The sequence below is a fragment of the Anthonomus grandis genome, chromosome 16 (assembly GCF_022605725.1).
Source record: "Anthonomus grandis grandis chromosome 16, icAntGran1.3, whole genome shotgun sequence".
NCBI classification, from domain to species: domain Eukaryota; kingdom Metazoa; phylum Arthropoda; class Insecta; order Coleoptera; family Curculionidae; genus Anthonomus; species Anthonomus grandis.
In genome coordinates, this window is record NC_065561.1 from 6,187,528 (window position 1) to 6,206,627 (window position 19,100).

Genomic DNA, 19,100 nt, shown 5'->3' on the forward strand with positions numbered 1-19,100 from the left:
ATCCTAACAGGGCGCTCACCCGTCTCAAGAGCTTCGATTACCTCGGACAAAAATGCCAAAACAGCAGACGTCGTGGACCTACCAAACACAAAGTCATGCTGGCCTGTCGAAATAATTAGATTTTTTTTCAAATAAGACATAAGCATTGCATAGTCTGACATTTTAGAAAAAGAAGAGGTTAAGGTCTGTAATTGTTAGGCATAACTCGATCCCCTTTTTTAAGTACCGGTATAACTTTAGATATTTTTAACGAATTTGAAAAAATTTATAAAAATATATTGGATAAATTTATAAGATCAGTAAAAGGTCAATCGCCAGGTGTTTGGGTTAATCTTGACATACCGAATCTTCTTCAGTTCTTCCATTAGGGTAATCTTCATACCCGTCAAAACGCCAAGGATTAGGATAGCCAATCGCACAGTATAATCAGGATAGAACCTGCGCAGTTCGCAAATCAGATCTAGCTATTTGACTCGCTTTTTGCTTTCTTTGCGGTTGATGTTAGTTTCGAAATATTTCCTAATTAAGATCTGCCAAAAAAAATGCAGATAGTATATAAGTAGGTAATAAATTTTGAAAAACACGTACAGGAAATTCGAATGTATATGTTATTATAAAATATATTTATTATTTCAATGAGCTAACAATGAACAAATGCATAACCGATATGTTTCGTATGTATACAACGTATTGAATTGCCTGAATCTAATAGACTAATTTTAAAAGAATACTGGAACATTTTGATTTTTCAACTTTAAAAAAATAATAATGTTTTTTTTAAGTACGATGGCTCAGGTTAAACTTAATGCTCTTGCTTTGCTTCCTATAGAAAAACAAACTAACAGAATATTTTAGATTTTGATAATAAAGAATAAAGTGATTAAAGTACTTGCTGTCTAAAAAAATAGAAGAATAGATTTCAAATTTAAATAAACCATCTGATTTTGTTCTTTGTATACTTTCTTTTTTTCTACATTTAGTTTCACCTGGCTTGATAATGGGAGGGTTCAAACAGATAACCAGGGCGGAATCTTTAGTTTCTTAACCTCCGGCAGATCGCTTACGCCGCCCCTTTGTTATCCTTCATTTTATATTGCCATTTACTTAGTTGTACCCCGCAAATTAAAAATCCACGAACCGCCACTGGAAAAACTATTGCTAAAAAATATGCCTCGCCACTTGGTGACGTGTTCTTCCAAATTCTTAAACCGGGCACTTTCGCCAACGAATCAGGAAATAGTACAAAAAATAAGTCAGAGCCCACGGTAAATTTGCAGGGCTCCTATAAGAGAGAGCGAGAGGGAGAAATAGGAACTGCAGGTATAAACATAAAATAGGCAATAAATTATTTAAATAATCTTACAATCTATTAAACACTCACACTTTATTCACCACAACACTGGGGTGTGTAAACTTTTTTAGGGGTTTCAAGACAATCCAGCCAGTCAACAATAATGTAGCTCAAGGTTAATTCGTAATTTCGTACATTAATAGATAGAAAATTGTTGCTGACATGTGTTCCTGCTTTTATGTTCCTCAGGGTAGGGCAACCGAAGCAAAGCTATTGTCTTTTTTTTACGGGAGTAGTATCTCGAATCAAAGAGTTAACACCATATTTTATTTGGAAATTCCGACTTACTAACTCCAAATTTTAACTAAGTGTCAAGTAGAAATAAAAAAATCTTGTAGTGGCCTTTCAAAGTCATTGCAGAATTTAGTTTTAATTAATAATTTATTTTGTTACCGAATAATATATATAGGGTGAGACTCTGATACTCGGGTCGATCGCTTGTGGGAAAAACATAATTAGAAAAAAACCTGAAAATATGAAAAGAGCCTTGTTATTAAGAATCACTTTTAAACTATAATAAATAGTAGGTTTCGAATGAAATCGTAGGAAAGGTTTCGTAAGAAAATCTTTGAAAAATGGTTAATATTTGGTGACAGGATTCCACGTAAACAAAGTATTTAAAAGTGTAGTAAAGAATGATGAAACGACCTTATATTTATTTAGAGAACAGTCTTGCGAGAAACTCCTGGGGCAAACAGTACGAGAAAACGTGAAAAATTGTACTATCCTGTTGTCGAGGTAATTCTAACAAGTATAATTAACGAAAACATTTACGGCAAAAAAATGAAACAAATATTCACAAACAAAATATGTCAACATTAATATCACAGTCCTTTTCCTTTTAAAAAGCAAATTAAAATGAGCCTTAATTGAAAAACTAAATGTATATCAAGAAAAATTTTAGTTTCAAGATACAGCTATTCAATATAAATATCAAAATTATTTATAAAGAATATTAACGTTTCAAAAAACTAAACAAAAATGCATCGAGAAAACGTTTTTACTAAGATATATAATGCAGACATAAGTATCAAAAATTCTAGCAGCAGCTGTAAAGAAGGCAAGTGATATTGCAAGCATGCAGACAAAATACACGATCTAAAATTAAATTACCAATGATTTGCAATCGTCTCCTGAAGTTCGACTCGAGAGATATAAGAAAGGGTGTATTTAATGAATTTTACAATAAACCAGAATAGTCCCTGCCAGCTGCTAAAAAAAAAACATTTAGATTTGACGCAGTTGAAAATTAGTAGTTTTTTTGATGGGAGAAAGTAATAATGCTATTGAGCCCGAAAAACGCAAGACAAAAACTATCATTTACATTCCAGAGAAGTGACAATTTTAGATGTTATTATACTCTTTCTCTAGCTGCAAACAACAATGATTGCTTAAGATTCTTAATTCTTACCTATCCTATTGAACTAAATCAATTTTACAATTTATACGTTGTAGTAGACAAGGATAAGTGAAGATCAATTTTCAAATTTCGTTAAATAACTTGAGATGTCAACATGTTTCCTTGAACAATAGGTCAGAATAACTGCTAGCAAACGTGCTCATTCGATCAAGAAAAGAAAGAACAATTTTAAAGGTTTAGCAAAACCTTCCAAAAACCAACAATATCAGACGAGGATGATGGAAGCGATGAAATATGGCATAGATACAGTGCCAGAAGCAAAACTCTCTGAGCGAATGGCTAAAAAAGTTTATGACAGCGCACTGATCATGTTTTAGAATTAAGGAATGCATTATTTTAATAAAGAATACTATGAATAGTAGTGTGTTTCTTGATAAAGTACTTTCATAACCGACCAGTAAAGTTCTTGAACGACCACTGTATTAATACTTGACGTTAATAGAAGAGTAATTAAATTTTTTTTATTTATAGAAAATTTATTTCTGGTTAGTATAAATTTAATAATATTATATCTATAATAGCATATATTAAAAAAAAAACAATTATTATATTTAAGTATTATTATATTTAAATAATTTTTATAAAAATATTATTATATTTAAGTTATTAAATAATATTAGTATTTCTGGAGAACCTGAAGGCTGGGATTGTCCAGGGAATACCGGGATGATCATCGCCTCACTTTAGCAGAAATGTTAGAGAATATTTGACTAATACTGACCCTACTTCGGTGGATTGGTCGTCGAGGGTCTACCGAGTGGCCAGCCAGGTCTAATATTACACCTCTTTTCCTGATAATTTTTTTTTATGGGGGTAATTTAACAAAAAGTCTTCGTTACCCAGCCAGAATCTATCTTCTATCTATGTCAAAGAATAATTGATGCATGTTGCAATATTGATGTTGCCACTTTCCAAAATGTTCGTGAAGAGTTTTCCAATAGATTATTTTACTGTCTTGAATTTAATGGTCCACATTTTTAACATCTTTTGTAGTGAAATAGTTACGTTTCTGTATTACGTAAATTTTAATTATTTTTAATGGAAATAAAAATGCGAAACAAAAATTAAAAATCTAGAAAAGCTGCCATTTTGCTATGGGTAGAAGTAGTCACTTAATATTCTAGGACCATAAAGCATTCAGTGGGAGCTTTCAAACGATGTATTATTATTATTACTAATATTATTATTATGTTAAAGTACTAAACCTTAGAAATATTTAAATAGAAAACAATTAAAACTTATAGAAAAGTTGAAGAAATTGGTGTGAAACTCATTTCAACTTTTTCTATTTATTATGTTTAAAGGAATAAAATGACTAATCTGATCTTAATTAAAATATTCAGCGTTGTATATTAAGTCTATTATAATTTTCTTAACTCAACACCCACCTATCAACCTCAGCATAATTTATTTTGCTGAAAAAACATGTCCTCATTTCTTTAGTTGGACGAAAACACGCAAGTTTGAATAGACGTAGTAAGCAAGTCGTGGAAGAAACCTGCAGCTGCACTCCGGAGCATCTAGTTCGGAGGATGTAGCCACACCTTCAGCACACACCGAGTGAGTATATATCTCAAACCGAGTGTGTATTATCATATCCAGGGGGTATGCTGAGGCGGGCGTCGGCGTCGGCGTCCCGGCGTTGCCCAGTTCCGAGCCCGTGCAACCCCCAACGACCATCATCAGCGCCGATGTCGAAAATCGATCTCAACCTGCCGGGCGTCTAAACAACATCTCTACGGTCCTCCGTAGTTCGTTTTATTTTAAACCGTTTTCATTTTTCGAACTCTTTTTAATATTTATTTAATTGGGTGCATTTGCCTTTGAGGTGCCCAAGGGGTCAAACAAATCGGGTGCAAGTGATTTATTTAAAGCCCCAAGGACTATATTCTCAATCAATCGCGGACTTTTTAAGCTATAGGTCATAATATTTAGGATGGGAGCTAAAGGAAGTGTAGAAGCAGCTAAAATCAATGCACAAAACTGGAACGATCTTGAGGTATGACTTAGTTGCTGCTTTACTTAGTAGTTATAGTATAACATCTTTTAATTTAGTGCATGTTTCTGTAAAAGCTTTAACGCCCAAATTGAAATAAACTTTTATGGTGATGCGTCTTTTGCTACATGCCCCAGCATCAGTTAAATTTGACGTCATCGGATCTCAAAATGGAGATCTAGTTTAAAGGAAAATATCTGAATATTAATGTTTGTGATCTATAATCCGAGGTAATTATTTTAAATTTGAGAGACGTTCATTTATTGGGAGGTAGTAAGGGACGTATATAAGGGCAATGAACGTTTTGAGGAAAGTAGGTCGCGTTAGGTGCCGCACCCTCATTGTATCTACGCCCTAAATTTATAAAACTTACATGAATTTAGTCAAAATTCTCCTAACCTGATAAGAAATTAAAATTAATTATTAGATGTGTGAACGGCAAAATATAATACATATATAGAAATTGTGAAAAAATATCTACTGAACATTAATCCTGCTCTTTTTTCACGTATGGGTCACTTACTTATTGGGAAATATTTAAAAAATATTGGGTAAATACTTTGATGTTATTACCAAATTCAAGATTTTAAATTATACATAAATTTACAAGGACTAATGGTTAAAAATATTATCATATTTAAACAATTTTTTTCGTAAAAAATATTTAAAAATATGTTATTTGATAAGTATTTTATTTAATAGATTTGAATTGCATATTCGTGCAACTGCTCTTTTTAAGATGTTTTCTTAATATTTTTTTTAAAGGGTGTGGCACTATTTATTTATAATCACATTATCATTTGGATTGGAGCTTTAAGCATCTTTCGGGTAACTAATATTAATTTCTTGAAACATAAATGAAACAATAGAAGCATTACATTAAACATATTTTAGTTATATTTTATATTTTAGTATATGTAGTTGTGTAATATTTTATTACGATAGAAGAGCTTTGTTTACTTAAATTAATAATAATCATTAAGCATCACTTATTTTCTCTCTTTCATATCACTTTCTTACTCACTGTATTTTCTGGTAATTCAGTATTTATTTTATTAATAGTTTAAAAACTACCAATTTCAGAGAACCACTTTAATTTGGAGATATAACATCTTATATTTTTTTTCCTAACTAATAACATCTTACATTTTATTTTATTTTTAAAACTAAATTTACTTTCTTGGGTTGTAAATTTACTTACAGGGTGTTAAAGTTTTAAGAAAAAATATGTTTTTTAATCATAAAAAGATAATAGTGCAGATATTTTTATGAAATTTGGTACACACTTTTTGATCACGAAGGTATAGTTTCTGAACGCTGCACTGTTTTCGCGCAAAAAAATAAATATTAAAAACGTTTTTTTTTCTTCAATTCAATAACTAAGACCTCTTTTAATATTTCGTTCTTGCAATTTGGTAGGCACCAATACCCACAATGCGTGGCTTTTCTACCTTATATTTATCATATACATGTATCATTTACGTTTACATGATATTGAATATCTAAATTTTAAAAAATGTAAGCATATTAAATACCTTATTAGAGTAAACAAATAAAAAATAATAAAAATTAGTGCTATGTATACCTTAATGTGTCATAATTTTTGACGTTTCTTTTCATAATAAAATTAACATTGATTTTATTTTTTTAAATAATAATCATTATTCTTTAATTAAGAGAGTGTATAATCTGATTTAAAAAATGGTAAACTTTACAAACTGTGATTTAGCTGACTGTATTTTGGCTTTATGGGGTTGCAGAAGGAAATGCATATGAAGGCAGATATACCAAAAACGTTATCCAAATCGCGTACAACCTGATCCGAGAATGTCTTCTAGGCTTCGTAGACGCCTTCACAAGATCGGAACATAGTGCTAAAGGAATCCAACAAAAAGTAAGAACACCGGAACTTGAAGAAGGAATTTTACATGAAATTGAGGAAAATACCGAAACTAGTACTAAGAAAATCGTGACAACCTGAGTGGTTTCTTCAAGAGCTGGTGGAAAATCCCTGATTTGACAGGCAGATTCTCTTTACAGATGAGGCTAATTTTAGTCGAAACTTAATAAGGAATTTCCACAATAACCATTTATGGACAATGGGGATGAAAACCCCCATGCAATTGTTGTATCTAATCATCAGGCAGTTCTCATTAAATGTTTGGTCTGGCATTATTGATGATCATCTTTTAGGCGCATTTTTTCCCAATAAGACTTAATGGAGAACCCGATTTACACTTTCTTAAAGAAAATTTGCCGTCATTACTTGAAAGCCTTCCTCTCTTGTTGAAAAACCAGATGTGGCTAATGCACAGTGGTGCGCCTCTACATTTTAGCTTACGAATGTGTAAATTTTTAAATAGTCAATATTACAATAGGTGGATAGCGCACGGAGGAACACAGTCATGGCCGCCTAGGTCTCCCGACGTTAATAGTTTAGATTTCTTGTTCTAGAGGCATCTAAAAAGCTTAGTGTATGCAGTGCTGATTCAAAGTGAAGAAGAGTTACAAAATTGGATAACAGTATCCTTTCAAAGTTTCAAACTATAAGGAATACCCCAGGAATCTTTAATAATGTACGTCAGTCTATGCGAAGTAGAGTGAATGCTTACATCCTTATGGGTGAAGACACTTCAATTGCTGTAAATTATTTGAGGTATTTATTTTTTTGCGCGAAAACGGTGTTTCCTATAAAATTAAGACAAGAGACTTTATTTGTTCTAAAATAAATGAGGATCTTAAAAACAATTTTAGATTTTAAAAAAATCAGTGGCGTATCATTTTTTTCTGCAAAAATATTTAATTCATACCCAGTACGGACGGCACTGGTAAAAATATCTATTACGACCAAAACTGCCCTTAGTGATCGAAAAGTGTGTTCCAAGTTTCATAAAAATATCTACAATCTTATTTTTTTTATGATTTAAAAACCTATTTTTCCTTAAAAATTTAACACGTTGTAGCTCTTTAAGACGTATTTTTAATTAACACTCTGTAGATTATAGAATATAAAATTATAATTTTTAACATTAAAATTTTTATTAATAAATTATAATTAAAACATTTAGTATAGTAATGGTTTTAAATCTAATAACATATATAAGTATTAATAATTAATGTATAATTATAAAATATAATATATTTAAATTTATTGTTGGTAATGCTATTTTTGTTAAGCAGTTGTAATAGTTATTATTGTAGTTAAAAAATTAATTAACAAAAGTGAAAATAACTTATCTCCCTCTATAGTTGTCTTATTATTGTGAGCTCTTCGAATCAAATTTTTGTTAGATTCTTATGGAAAATTGCCTATTTTAGGGATGAATCTCTGTCCTAAGTACCTTTCAAGCCTACGTATTTCAATCTTCGTTGAAATTTTAAATTTTATATGCGTCTATTTAATCTTATCTGAATTTGTAGCATTTTTATTTAAATACTATTCCGAATTGATTTCTATATTTTACTTCTTTTCTTATCAACTTCAACAATTTCTATTTAAATTTTATTAAATTATTTTTAAAAAAATTGTTTCTTTTGAGAGCAGTTAAAATTTTACATAGTATCTAGATAGACTATTAAAATGTAAGATCCAAAGCACCTCATAAGATTCTGAAAAAAGTTCCGTTGTTTTATATAATATAAAGCAAAAGTATTTTTATCGTACCTGACAATTTGAATATTGCTATTATTAAAATCAAAATTTATAATTATAATTGTATTTTTATTAAAGAGTTTACACTAATCCTTGTTATAAAATGCGTTGAAAAAGAAAGATGTTTCTTTTTGGAGAAAGAAATAATATTGTACCCGTTATAAGTCGCATGGCTTAATATAACATTATGAAGGATTAATCTACTTTTTATTGAAATATTTTTGAAAGATAAACTTAATAAAAATGGTTGCCTTTATTATTTATGTATGTATAAACTCTTCTCTAAAACATCTTCGAACATATGTGATGATTGACGAAATAAAAGTCAGCAATCTTCAAAGCTTTTTATATTATTTCTGTAATGTGATATATAGCTCATTTTTATAGTAAAGTAAACCCTATTGTTAACTTGTATAATATCTTTTGACTTAAATTAAAAACAATATTTTTCTACTGATCCATTTGTTTTGACAGCACAAACACGGAAAGCAATTCAGCAGTCATCATCAGCGATCTCTATCACTAAATCGGAACTTGCGAGGACACAATAGTCATCAGTGGAGCACCAGTGGGCGCAACACCGGCGACTTTGGCACTGGGGGCGATATGTGGTGACATCAACCATCGAGGTGCCAGTGCCCAGCGGGGTCGCAGCTCCAGGGGATGGGCAACAAACTGAGTTGTTCCTGTGCACCACTTATCAGGAAGGTAAATGTTAATGAAAATAGTAGTAATAAAAATATTGATTATAGCTAATATTATTTCAGGCGTATAGGTATGACGACTCGCCATGGCAGACATCCAGAAGGCGAGATGGACATCTTTTACGGTATGTTGAGCATATACTTCATTCCTCATTAATTACCTACCTGTTAAGTTTTGTATTCTTACAATGTGTGGTTACTATCGTCTTTTAGACTTTGGGCGGAGGTGTTTCACGTTTCGGCAAGTGGAGGCGGTACGTTTAAATGGCAACAAGTGAGCGAGGACTTGGTGCCAGTGAACATAACCTGCATCCAAGACTCACCAGAATGCGTGTTTCATATCACGGCCTACAATTCACAAGTCGATAAAATTCTCGATGTGCGGCTGGTCCAACCAGGTAAGAGACGTTTATTGCCAATAATTAAAATCTTTAAATAAAAACCTCTTAAGGTACAAGGATCGGTCAAGCTTCAGAATGTTTTACTTATTGGAAAGACCCCATGACTAATGATACTTGGGGTCTAAACTTTACTTCCCCTATCGATGCCAAACAATTTAGGGAATGTTGTGTAAGTAATATTATATTAAATATGATTCATTTTTAATTTAATACTCATTTTTTAGTCCCCCTCTTTTAAATTTTCCCGAAAAGCTTCTTCCTCATACTCCCTTAAACTTGACCCTCCCGGAAAGCAAAAATTCAAGCAGAAGAGGAAGCCATTGAGCACACCAGCTTCACCATCACGTGGGTCCAGAGAACCACAATGCACTTGTATGACAGCAGAGCAGTATGCCAGAATGAGGTCACAAGATCCTAGATATAGAGGTACCTTTTAATTTATTTTGTATTGATGAAATATGTTATTCTTAAAAGGGAACTAAAACGGCTATTGGAAACTTAAACAGTAAGAAAGATGTTTTTATGTTTAAGCAACATTTCGATTTTTCTTTCAAAAGAAGAACGTTACCGTAAAATGTAAAAGCTATAAAGACCAACGACAATAAGCTTGTTATCTCCATAAAAAATCAATCAAGTGAATAAAGCTTAATGTCTTTTAATTTTTATTTCGGTTTAATGATATCAGGTACCGTAAGTGATATTGCTTAAGGGCTGAAGGAGAATTTGTTATTTCTTTATAGATTGGTTGATTTGAATATTATTATTATTCAACGAAATCAGAGAAGGTGTACCTATGTAGAACGAAAAATATTAAACAATATCTTAGTAAAGTGCCCTTATGAAAAAATGATTTAATGTAAAAAAAAATTTTAATAAAAAATTAAAACATATTTACTCGTTAGTTATGTATTATACATTTCATCAGGAAGCAGAGAAAGATACTCGCGAAGAAGCAATTAAAAAAAGTTTAATTGATTCAAGGTAATTCCTAGGTAACCTTAGATAGGACGCTTAAATGGAACTCACATCTTAACAAAACCGTCAAGAAAGCAATACTGTCCCTATGGAACTATCGCAAGATATGCAGCAAAACATGGGGAATGAACCCGAAACAGATGCAGTGGTTATACACACAGGTCATCAGACCTACGATATCGGCTCTGTGGTGTGGTAGAGCAAAACAACCCAACAATTGGCCAAAACAAAACTCAATAGCCTTTAAAGGCAGACATGCTTGCTCATTACAGGGGCGATCAGAACCACCCCGACATCCGTTATGGAAGTATTACTTGGACTAGCCTCTCTACACATATACCTGCAGGGAGAATCCAGAAGAACTATATACAGGCTGCACCATGTCATAAATGGCATTTCGGCAAACAAAGTCTCAAAGTCAACTGAACTGGTTGAGGAGGAGTGCAATCACAGCACACTTAGTATGCCATCAGACCTAATGCCAAGAAAAACACTAAACACGAGTTCATACTCGGTCAAAATACCAGACCGAGCGGACTGGGATCAGAAACAGCTGGAACTAGAGAAAGCTGACATTCGAGTATATTCAGACGGCTCCAAAACCAATTTTGGAGTAGGAGCTGGAATATACTGCACTAACCCAAGGACAGAAAGATCTATCTGCCTTGGGAAACAGTCATCAATTTTTCAGGCGGTACATGTAAGTACATGCCATTGAAATCTGTGGAAGAATGCTTAACCAAATACAACTTAAAGAGAAAAAAAACAGTTAAGCGGCTCTAAAAGCGCTAGAATTCCCGATCTGCACATCTAGAGCAATATGGAGCTGCAAAGACAAGCTTATACTGCTTAGGGAAAAGAACAAAATTACCCTAAAATGAATTCCGGGATATGATGGGCTTACAGGAAACGAGGCGGCTCACAAGCTAGACAAAAAAGGAGCAGAATGATAGATCCTGAACCAGCATTAGGCATTGCCTACAATACGGCAAAACACACAATCTCAAACATGGTGCATACGAGATGCAAAGCAAGAGCTACTGGGAGGGATTAGCAGGATACAACCATGCGAAGGCTTGCATACCAGACGTAACAAGGAAGGTAACAGATACCATAAGGGAACTCAACAGAAAGCACCTAAAAGCCCTAATGCGAAAGTATACCGGTCTTTGTAGACTGCGTCACTATATGAATAGGATTGGTTTGGTGGAAGTCGCCGAATGCAGACTATCCATGAAGGAAGACGAGACTCCAGAGCACATCCTATGCAGATGTCCAGCACTAGAGAGAATCTTCGACAATGCCTTACCTAACACGGAAGACATTAGGAATGCTTTTCCTTAGCAAATAATTGAACTCTTAAAGAGGGCTGACGTGATTAGGGAAGTATAAACCTAGGAGTAAGCAACAATATACCTAGGGTCGCAATGGGAGAAACAAGCCGTCCCACTGACAACAAACCTAACCTAACCTACTATAATTTATCATTAAGAATAAAAAGGTTATAAGAAAGGCAGAGAATAAAAAGATGCGGAGACAAGACTATTTAAAACTGATTTTTTAACTGACTAGTTAAAAACGCGCATCTCCACAAGGGGCAGTGGGAATATTTTATTGATAAAGAAGTTTCATATTCCACGTTACCAGTGATTAATTAATTGTAACAAAAGAAAAAAACTCTTATAATAAATTATTGTAATTAATATATGTTAAATAGTTATTTATTATAGGGTAAGAGAAAGAGTAAAGTCGTTTAATAACCAAAAATATTTTATACTATATTTATTGTAATAACTAATAATAATAATATTTATAATTTAGCTTCGTTAAAGGCTCAAATTTCCACATAAAACGGCGACGTTGTAAATTTCGCTCGGACACAGCCTTCTCATAAAGTTATTTGGCACCTGGGAAAATTTGCATTGTCTTATTTATTTAATGTAACACGACGTTTCGGTTGGTAAGTATCTCCAACCGTTATCAAGTGTAAACTGACAGCAAACTACTATTCTATAGGCTTATATACTAGATGTGTGCAGCGATGTGGAAAGGAAAGTCATCCATGAAAAGAGTTGGGGGGAGGACACGCCTCTCTCTAGATCCTACACTGTCTTGAGAGTAGAGGCTTCCAGATGTTGGGTACATCGACGCTTGGCTGGCTGAAGATCCCCTGATTCTGTGAAATGAAAACTGCCTTTACGAACTTCCTCTTCCGCCAGTGCTGTTCCTTGTGCAGAATCTTGGCTTCTGACCAATGGATATTGTGTCCATTATGCCACGCGTGCTCTGCTATTCCGGATTTGGAAACCTCTCCTCTTTGCGTCCAGCTGCGATGTTCCTTCGCTCTGACTTCTAGGGGGCGCTTCGTTTCACCTATGTATGAGTCACCGCACTCACATGGGATCTGGTAGACGCAATTTTTGGTATCCAACAGGTCATCTGGTTTGGTCTTTGATACCACGCTTCTGATAGTGGTGCTAGATCTAAAGGCAGTTCTAATATTGTACTTGCTGGCAATGCGTCGGATTTGTTCCGATGTACCCCTAATGTAAGGTATAGGTAGGAGTCCGGTTGTCGTGGTGGCCTCGTCTCTGATTTGATTTGGACGCGTCCTTTGGATGGTCCTACTTATTAGCTTCTTTGGATATCCATTCTGTTGTAGGTCTTTGTAGATGGTATCCACTTCAGTCTTGAGATCCTCGTCGCTTCTACAGATGGTTCGAGCTCTATTGTAGAGGGATCTTATGATGCCTACTTTGGTGGTTGCAGGATGGTTGGACTCATAGTGAAGATACCGGCCCGTGTGTGTTGATTTTCTATAAACTGAAGTTCGTAGATTTCCACCGACCTTTTTAACGAGGACATCTAGGAAAGGTAGAGCTGAGTCCTTCTCTGTCTCCATCGTGAACTTGATTGTTGGTCTGAAGTTGTTGAGGTGAAGCAGAAAATCCTGAAGTGCTTTTTCCTCTTTGTCCCAGATGATGAAGGTGTCGTCCACATATCGAAGCCAGAGCTTGGGTTTGCAATGGGATGCATCTATTGCATGTTCCTCGAACCATTCCATGAAGATGTTTGCTATTACTGGGGAAAGAGATGAACCCATTGGAAGTCCTTCGTCTTGGGCGTAGAATCTATCCTTGACCTGAAAGTAAGAATTACGAAGACAGAAGTTACTCCAAAAGTTCCATCACTCCGTCCAGAGGCAGTGTGGTCCAAGTTGAGAAAGCTGCATCCTTGCTTAGTTTGTCTCGGATGATGTTAAGAGACTCTCCTATGGGTACATTGGTGTAGAGACTTTCGACATCAAAACTCACCAATCTGTCATTGGTCTCGACTTCGATCCCTCCAAGAAGGTCTACAAAGTGGGCAGAGTTTCGCACGAAAGATGCTGCATTTCCCTGGATCGGTCTAATGATCTCCAAAGGGAATTTCGAGAGTTCTGATGTCGGCGAATTTCTAGAGGTCGTGATGGGCCGCAGAGGCATTTGCTCCTTACGAATCTTGGGTAGTCCGTATAGGTGTGGAGGTTTGCTATAATGTGGTGTCAGCCTAGAGCGTACCGCATCCGACAATGTTGAGGAGTACTTCTTAAGTGCTCTGTAAATTCGACCTTCTATGGTTGTCGTCGGATCCTTAGATAGTAGCCTGTATTCGCCTTTATTCAAAACTTCCTCAACCTTGTTTTCGTAGGTTTCCAGGTCCATAACCACAGTTGCATTGCCCTTATCTGCAGGAAGAATTTTGATGTTCTTTTCACTTTTGAGATTCCTGAGAGCTGTTTTCTCTTCTTTGCTGATGTTCTGCGAAGGTTTCTGTTTTTTAAGTGAGTCCAGAGCAACCCTTACCTCGTGTCGAAATTTATCGGCCTCAGGACGTGGTAGCTGGATTGATTCTACTGAAGACACTATGTCTATAAAGGATGGTTTTGAGGATATGGCGAAGTTTAGTCCTCTGTTTAACACCTTTTGTTCAGCCTCGGTAAGGGTTTTTTTTGACACATTAATGATGGTGGCGGGGAGGTTAGAGGTTGGTGCTGGTTGAGTCCTGTTGGTTCATCTGGATTTAAGGATTTTTCACTGTACCATTGTCTACCACCTTCAAAAACAGATTGGCACCTGGGCTTGTTTAATGGTTTCGTACTTGGTTTCTTTCGTAAAGTATTAGTATTAAAAAGATATTTTGAGTGATTTAAGTGCATTTTTTTAATAATAATAAGATTGAAAGAGAATTTTCTTTTTGCTAACAAATTGTCTGTAATAAGTGTGAAGTAAGCAAGTATTGTATTGGCAAGTTGCTTTTTTTCATTAACTTTTTTACGTCATTATCTGACAGATGGTGAAGTCAAACACATTGCCTATAGTGTGCGGCTATAGGCTTATTCTACATATTCAATATTCTAAGCAGTTAACCCTCTTTGGTTTTTTGTAGACAAATAAGGTTTACAAGTTATACATTTAGTTTAGGGTCTACTTCTTAGAGTCTTTAAAACGTAACCGATTATGTTGATAAAACATGAACGATTGTTTAGATTTTCTTGAAGAGATCAGATTTCATAAGCTCGCTCTATGTTTCAATAGAAGAATTTGTACTTAAATAAGATCGTTTAATTTGTTTTTTTTTTTAGTGTTTCTACTCTTAGCAAGTGTGACCTAATATAGCTTACCCAGCTACCACAGATCACCCTAATTGTAGTATTATGTCATTTTGGGGATATTAAACCTCTTGCGTGATGTACTTTCAAAGTAACATAGATAGACTCGTGATCACTGAGTTTCCGCAACTGCGCGCTAGAAAATCATATTGAAGGTTTGTGGAAGTTCAGTAGTGTAATATTAGACCAAAATGTTGTAGGTAGGTTTTACTTACATCCTGTAGTATATTACAACAATATGTAAGTAAAATCAGTACTGATGTGACGAATTCATAATGAGTTTACTTATTTTAAGGAAAAATAGCTCTGACAACTTTGATCGAAAGGGTGGCAGTATGTGATGTAGCGCCATCCTGTTGAAATCAAGTATTTTCATTAACTCCGATTAAATTATTTAGCTCTAGTCTTAAAAAATTGTTTAACATGTGTCTGTAGCGAAAGGAAGTAAGTAACTGTAGGGATACCGTTTGAATTTTGAAAAAATAAGGATTAATAACTCCAGTTGCGCCCATTGCAGCCCATACTGTTACTTTGGGAGAGTGCAGAGGTCTTTGATGCTTCTCCCTAGGATTTTCAGGGGACAAGTAGTTAGCAATTTTGTTTATTAACCATCGATCTTCAGCGCCCTAAAGAAAAATTAGGCCAATTTAATCAACCCAACTTAGTAACTAAAACCCTCGGACCTCTGCGCATGCATTGTTGCACAACGATTTTAACAGATTTTTCGCATTCGACTAATTGCAATATTAAATTCCTACACCTTTAGCAAGCTCGCGTGCCTCGCGCAGCACTTGACTGTTTCTTGCGATTCGGGCGGTAAGTCAGTGGCTGTCAAACAATTTGAAATAAAAATAAGTTTTTTAAATAAATTAGATTAAAAATTAAAACTAATCCTGAATAAATATAATAAAATTCTTTTTTTTTTTCATTTTTTGTAGAGATCTTTTAACTTTATTATCAGTACATAACGAAAAATATAAATACATATTTAAAATATTTCAACAAGAAAAAAAATAAATTCTTTTTAAAGGGTGCCTAAATTTAAGAAAATTTGTATGCACCTGGTATCTATATTAAGTCTACATAATAAATAAATAATTAGTAGGTATATATAGTGTATATATTTCTTTTTCAAATTTTATAATTAAAATATTATCCCAGTATTATTATTAATATTTGCCCAGCTGCTAACAAAAAATAAATTAAAATATATTTACAAAAACCAGAATACCGAGAAAATCACCTACCATATTCTACAAAAAAACAAAAATTTCAATTTACAAATATTGCACACTACCTATACCCATAGTATATAAAATTAAAAGAATTTAAAATAGACGTAAAAACTTTTCACGATTTTCCCAACAGAATATAGCTTTTATTTTTAACCACATTCTTAATACGTTCAGGGATTAAATTGTAAAATTTAAGTTCCAGATATGACATGAAATGTAAATTTAAGTCACATTTAGATTGTGTAATATTTGGATTATTAGCCATATTGGCCCGAGTTTCATAGATATGACAAACATTATCTGATTTTAGTTCTTTACTACCATGCACAAAATTGCACACTGCAAGGATATATAACATTTATACATCATTTATTTCATTAGAATATAATTAATTTGAGAAGTATAATCGAATCTATAATCGATACTATAATCGAATTAATTTAAAGCTCAAAATGCTGCGTAAAATAGAGAACTTATGAATCTTATTTTTTTATTGAGATTAAGCACATGCTGATCCCAGTTCAGATGCCTGTCGATAACAATGCCTAAGTATTTAATATGGGATACCTCTTGCAGAGCTTCATTTATATTTTCAAGCTTAATTTGATCAAATAAAGGTCTATTTGCCATTGTTATGGAAAAAGCTATATATTGGGATTTTTTAATAATTAAGGTTAATTCAAAAGTATCTAAAAAGTTTTTAATTATAGTAAAACCGGTCCTTAGTTTTAAACGTGCTAGTTCCCAGCTTCTCGCATAAAATATCACCACAGTGTCATCAGCATATGCAATGAGTTTTCCATCAAATTCAAGTTTACAGAGATAATTAATTTACATAGGCATTGAAAAGGATAGGTCCAAGCGCGGTACCTTGTGGAACGCCATGTTGAACTGTTTTGGCTTCACTTGGGAAAAATCTGTCATCCTGACATACTGTATACTATCTTTCGGATAATTGGAGAATCAGTTACATATTGCCTAAAATCTGCAAAATCAGAAAGCAAGTATTGCTTGCCAGCTGCAGCTGCAGTAGTATAATACATTTAGAAAATGAGTATTTTTCGTTTTTGCCAAATTTAATCTGATAAAAAACTCACAAGTAATATTAGGAACAAGGTACCTGATTTTTATTTTTTTTGCAAGTATTTCTGCCCGAAAAAATTTTATACTAATACAGTTATCTTTTGCAATGCTTGATTTCTATCAACCAGAATAAATGTTTTTAAGAAGTGCCCGACCTATTTTCGATATAAATAGATTCTTCTTATGATAACTTTAAATACTTTTGTTCTTATTCATTTAATTTGATTATAAAAAACGTAGCGACTATTTGCTTACACAAGTTTTTAAATTTATTTCTCACTTTTTATTTCAATTTCCTCATGTATGCTATGTGCACTAAATATCTTTACTTTTTGGTTCCACCATGTTTTTTTGGAAATATATTATTTCATATCCTATATTAATACTTAAAAAAATAATTTGTCTGAGCAGTTTTTTATTTAAAATGTATTAACAAAGTCTGTGCTAATCCCACTTGAAGCAGAAATCTCTTCTATAAAGTATTTAGTAGTTTTCGATCGTAATTCCAACAAATATATATATGTTCTGATATCCCTTGTGTAACCTTGTCGTCAGATCTTTTAATTTACCAACGAAGTTCATTTAAACTCCGTTAAATAAAATAAAATCAAAAATTGCTTTATAATAAAAAGATAAAAAAAATCTCAAAATATAAAATACATACATAAATGTAACGTAGAACAATAAAAATCGCACAAAACCAAAAGTTTCACATTCACATGCCTGAACTGGAAACTACAATAAAAAACAGATAGAATAAATATATAAGCCTTATATGCTTACACTCCCATGATTACCTCAGTTTTAGTTTACTTAGTTACTTTTTAAGAAAAGCTGGTAAAGCTTCATGGCTCTAATAATAATATTTTATTATTGTTTATTGTATTTGCTCAACTCCTCATTTATTATTAGTTATAAGTTAGTGAATAAGGCTCTTTTTTTTAATATTATTGTTCTTATAAATTCTCATGTATGATATAAATAATCACGCAGCTGTTTCTTGGCTCAGCATGTAAAATGTTTTTTTTATTATAGTGATAAATATATATTAATGGCCCTTAAGCAGAAAAATCACTAATATTGCGCTTAAGATCTATTATTTATTAATTATTTATATTTTTCTTATTTACTGCTTCTGGTTCGGAAAACGGATCACTTTTTTCATGGTCTTTGCGACTCGAAAGTATCTGACATTTAGGCACAACGATTTCCCTTTTTTCCTTTTTGTCGTCGTGGTCAACCATTCCGCCTCAAGAGTCTATCTGCCAAAATTAGGGCTTTCTATTGTGCCCAATATGACTTTATATTGGGAGAATCTTTGGCGACTTTTTCCTAAGTTGGCTTCCTTCCATCCTTTATCCAGGTTATTCTCTTGGTCTTTTTTAGGATTCTTATTTTGCCAAGTATCATCGACGATGGTGGTTTTTCATAACTTTCTCCCTTGCTCGGTGACAAAGCTTGAACTCCTCCGGACGTGATCTTCTAGCTACGACTTGCTGAAGACAGGTCGGCGATCGCTTCTTCGCATCGATCTAATTTGACGAGAGTGAAATTAGTGCCCTCTGGAGAGTGACTTTTTACGCAACCTGCTTTGTCACGTTTCCAACGTTTCCAACTATGTCCTCCAATTGC

At 33.5% G+C, this 19,100-nt stretch overlaps 1 protein-coding gene across 5 annotated transcripts in view; it reads left to right on the top strand.

Annotated features, from left to right (window-relative positions):
- Positions 1-4,295: 4,295 nt before the first annotated feature.
- The window catches only part of LOC126745640 (protein still life, isoforms C/SIF type 2), a 252,589-nt gene continuing 237,784 nt past the window's right edge, over positions 4,296-19,100 (top strand). For 2 of the 5 annotated variants that reach the window (XM_050453574.1, XM_050453573.1), the window contains exons 1-6: positions 4,296-4,770; positions 8,894-9,127; positions 9,187-9,248; positions 9,337-9,521; positions 9,575-9,693; positions 9,749-9,950. In XM_050453574.1, coding sequence (XP_050309531.1) covers positions 9,083-9,127; positions 9,187-9,248; positions 9,337-9,521; positions 9,575-9,693; positions 9,749-9,950 — 613 coding nt within the window. In that variant the 5' untranslated portion in view covers positions 4,296-4,770; positions 8,894-9,082. The remainder of the gene's footprint in view (positions 4,771-8,893; positions 9,128-9,186; positions 9,249-9,336; positions 9,522-9,574; positions 9,694-9,748; positions 9,951-19,100) is intronic. The other 3 variants (XM_050453570.1, XM_050453572.1, XM_050453571.1) reach the window with 2 other exon arrangements.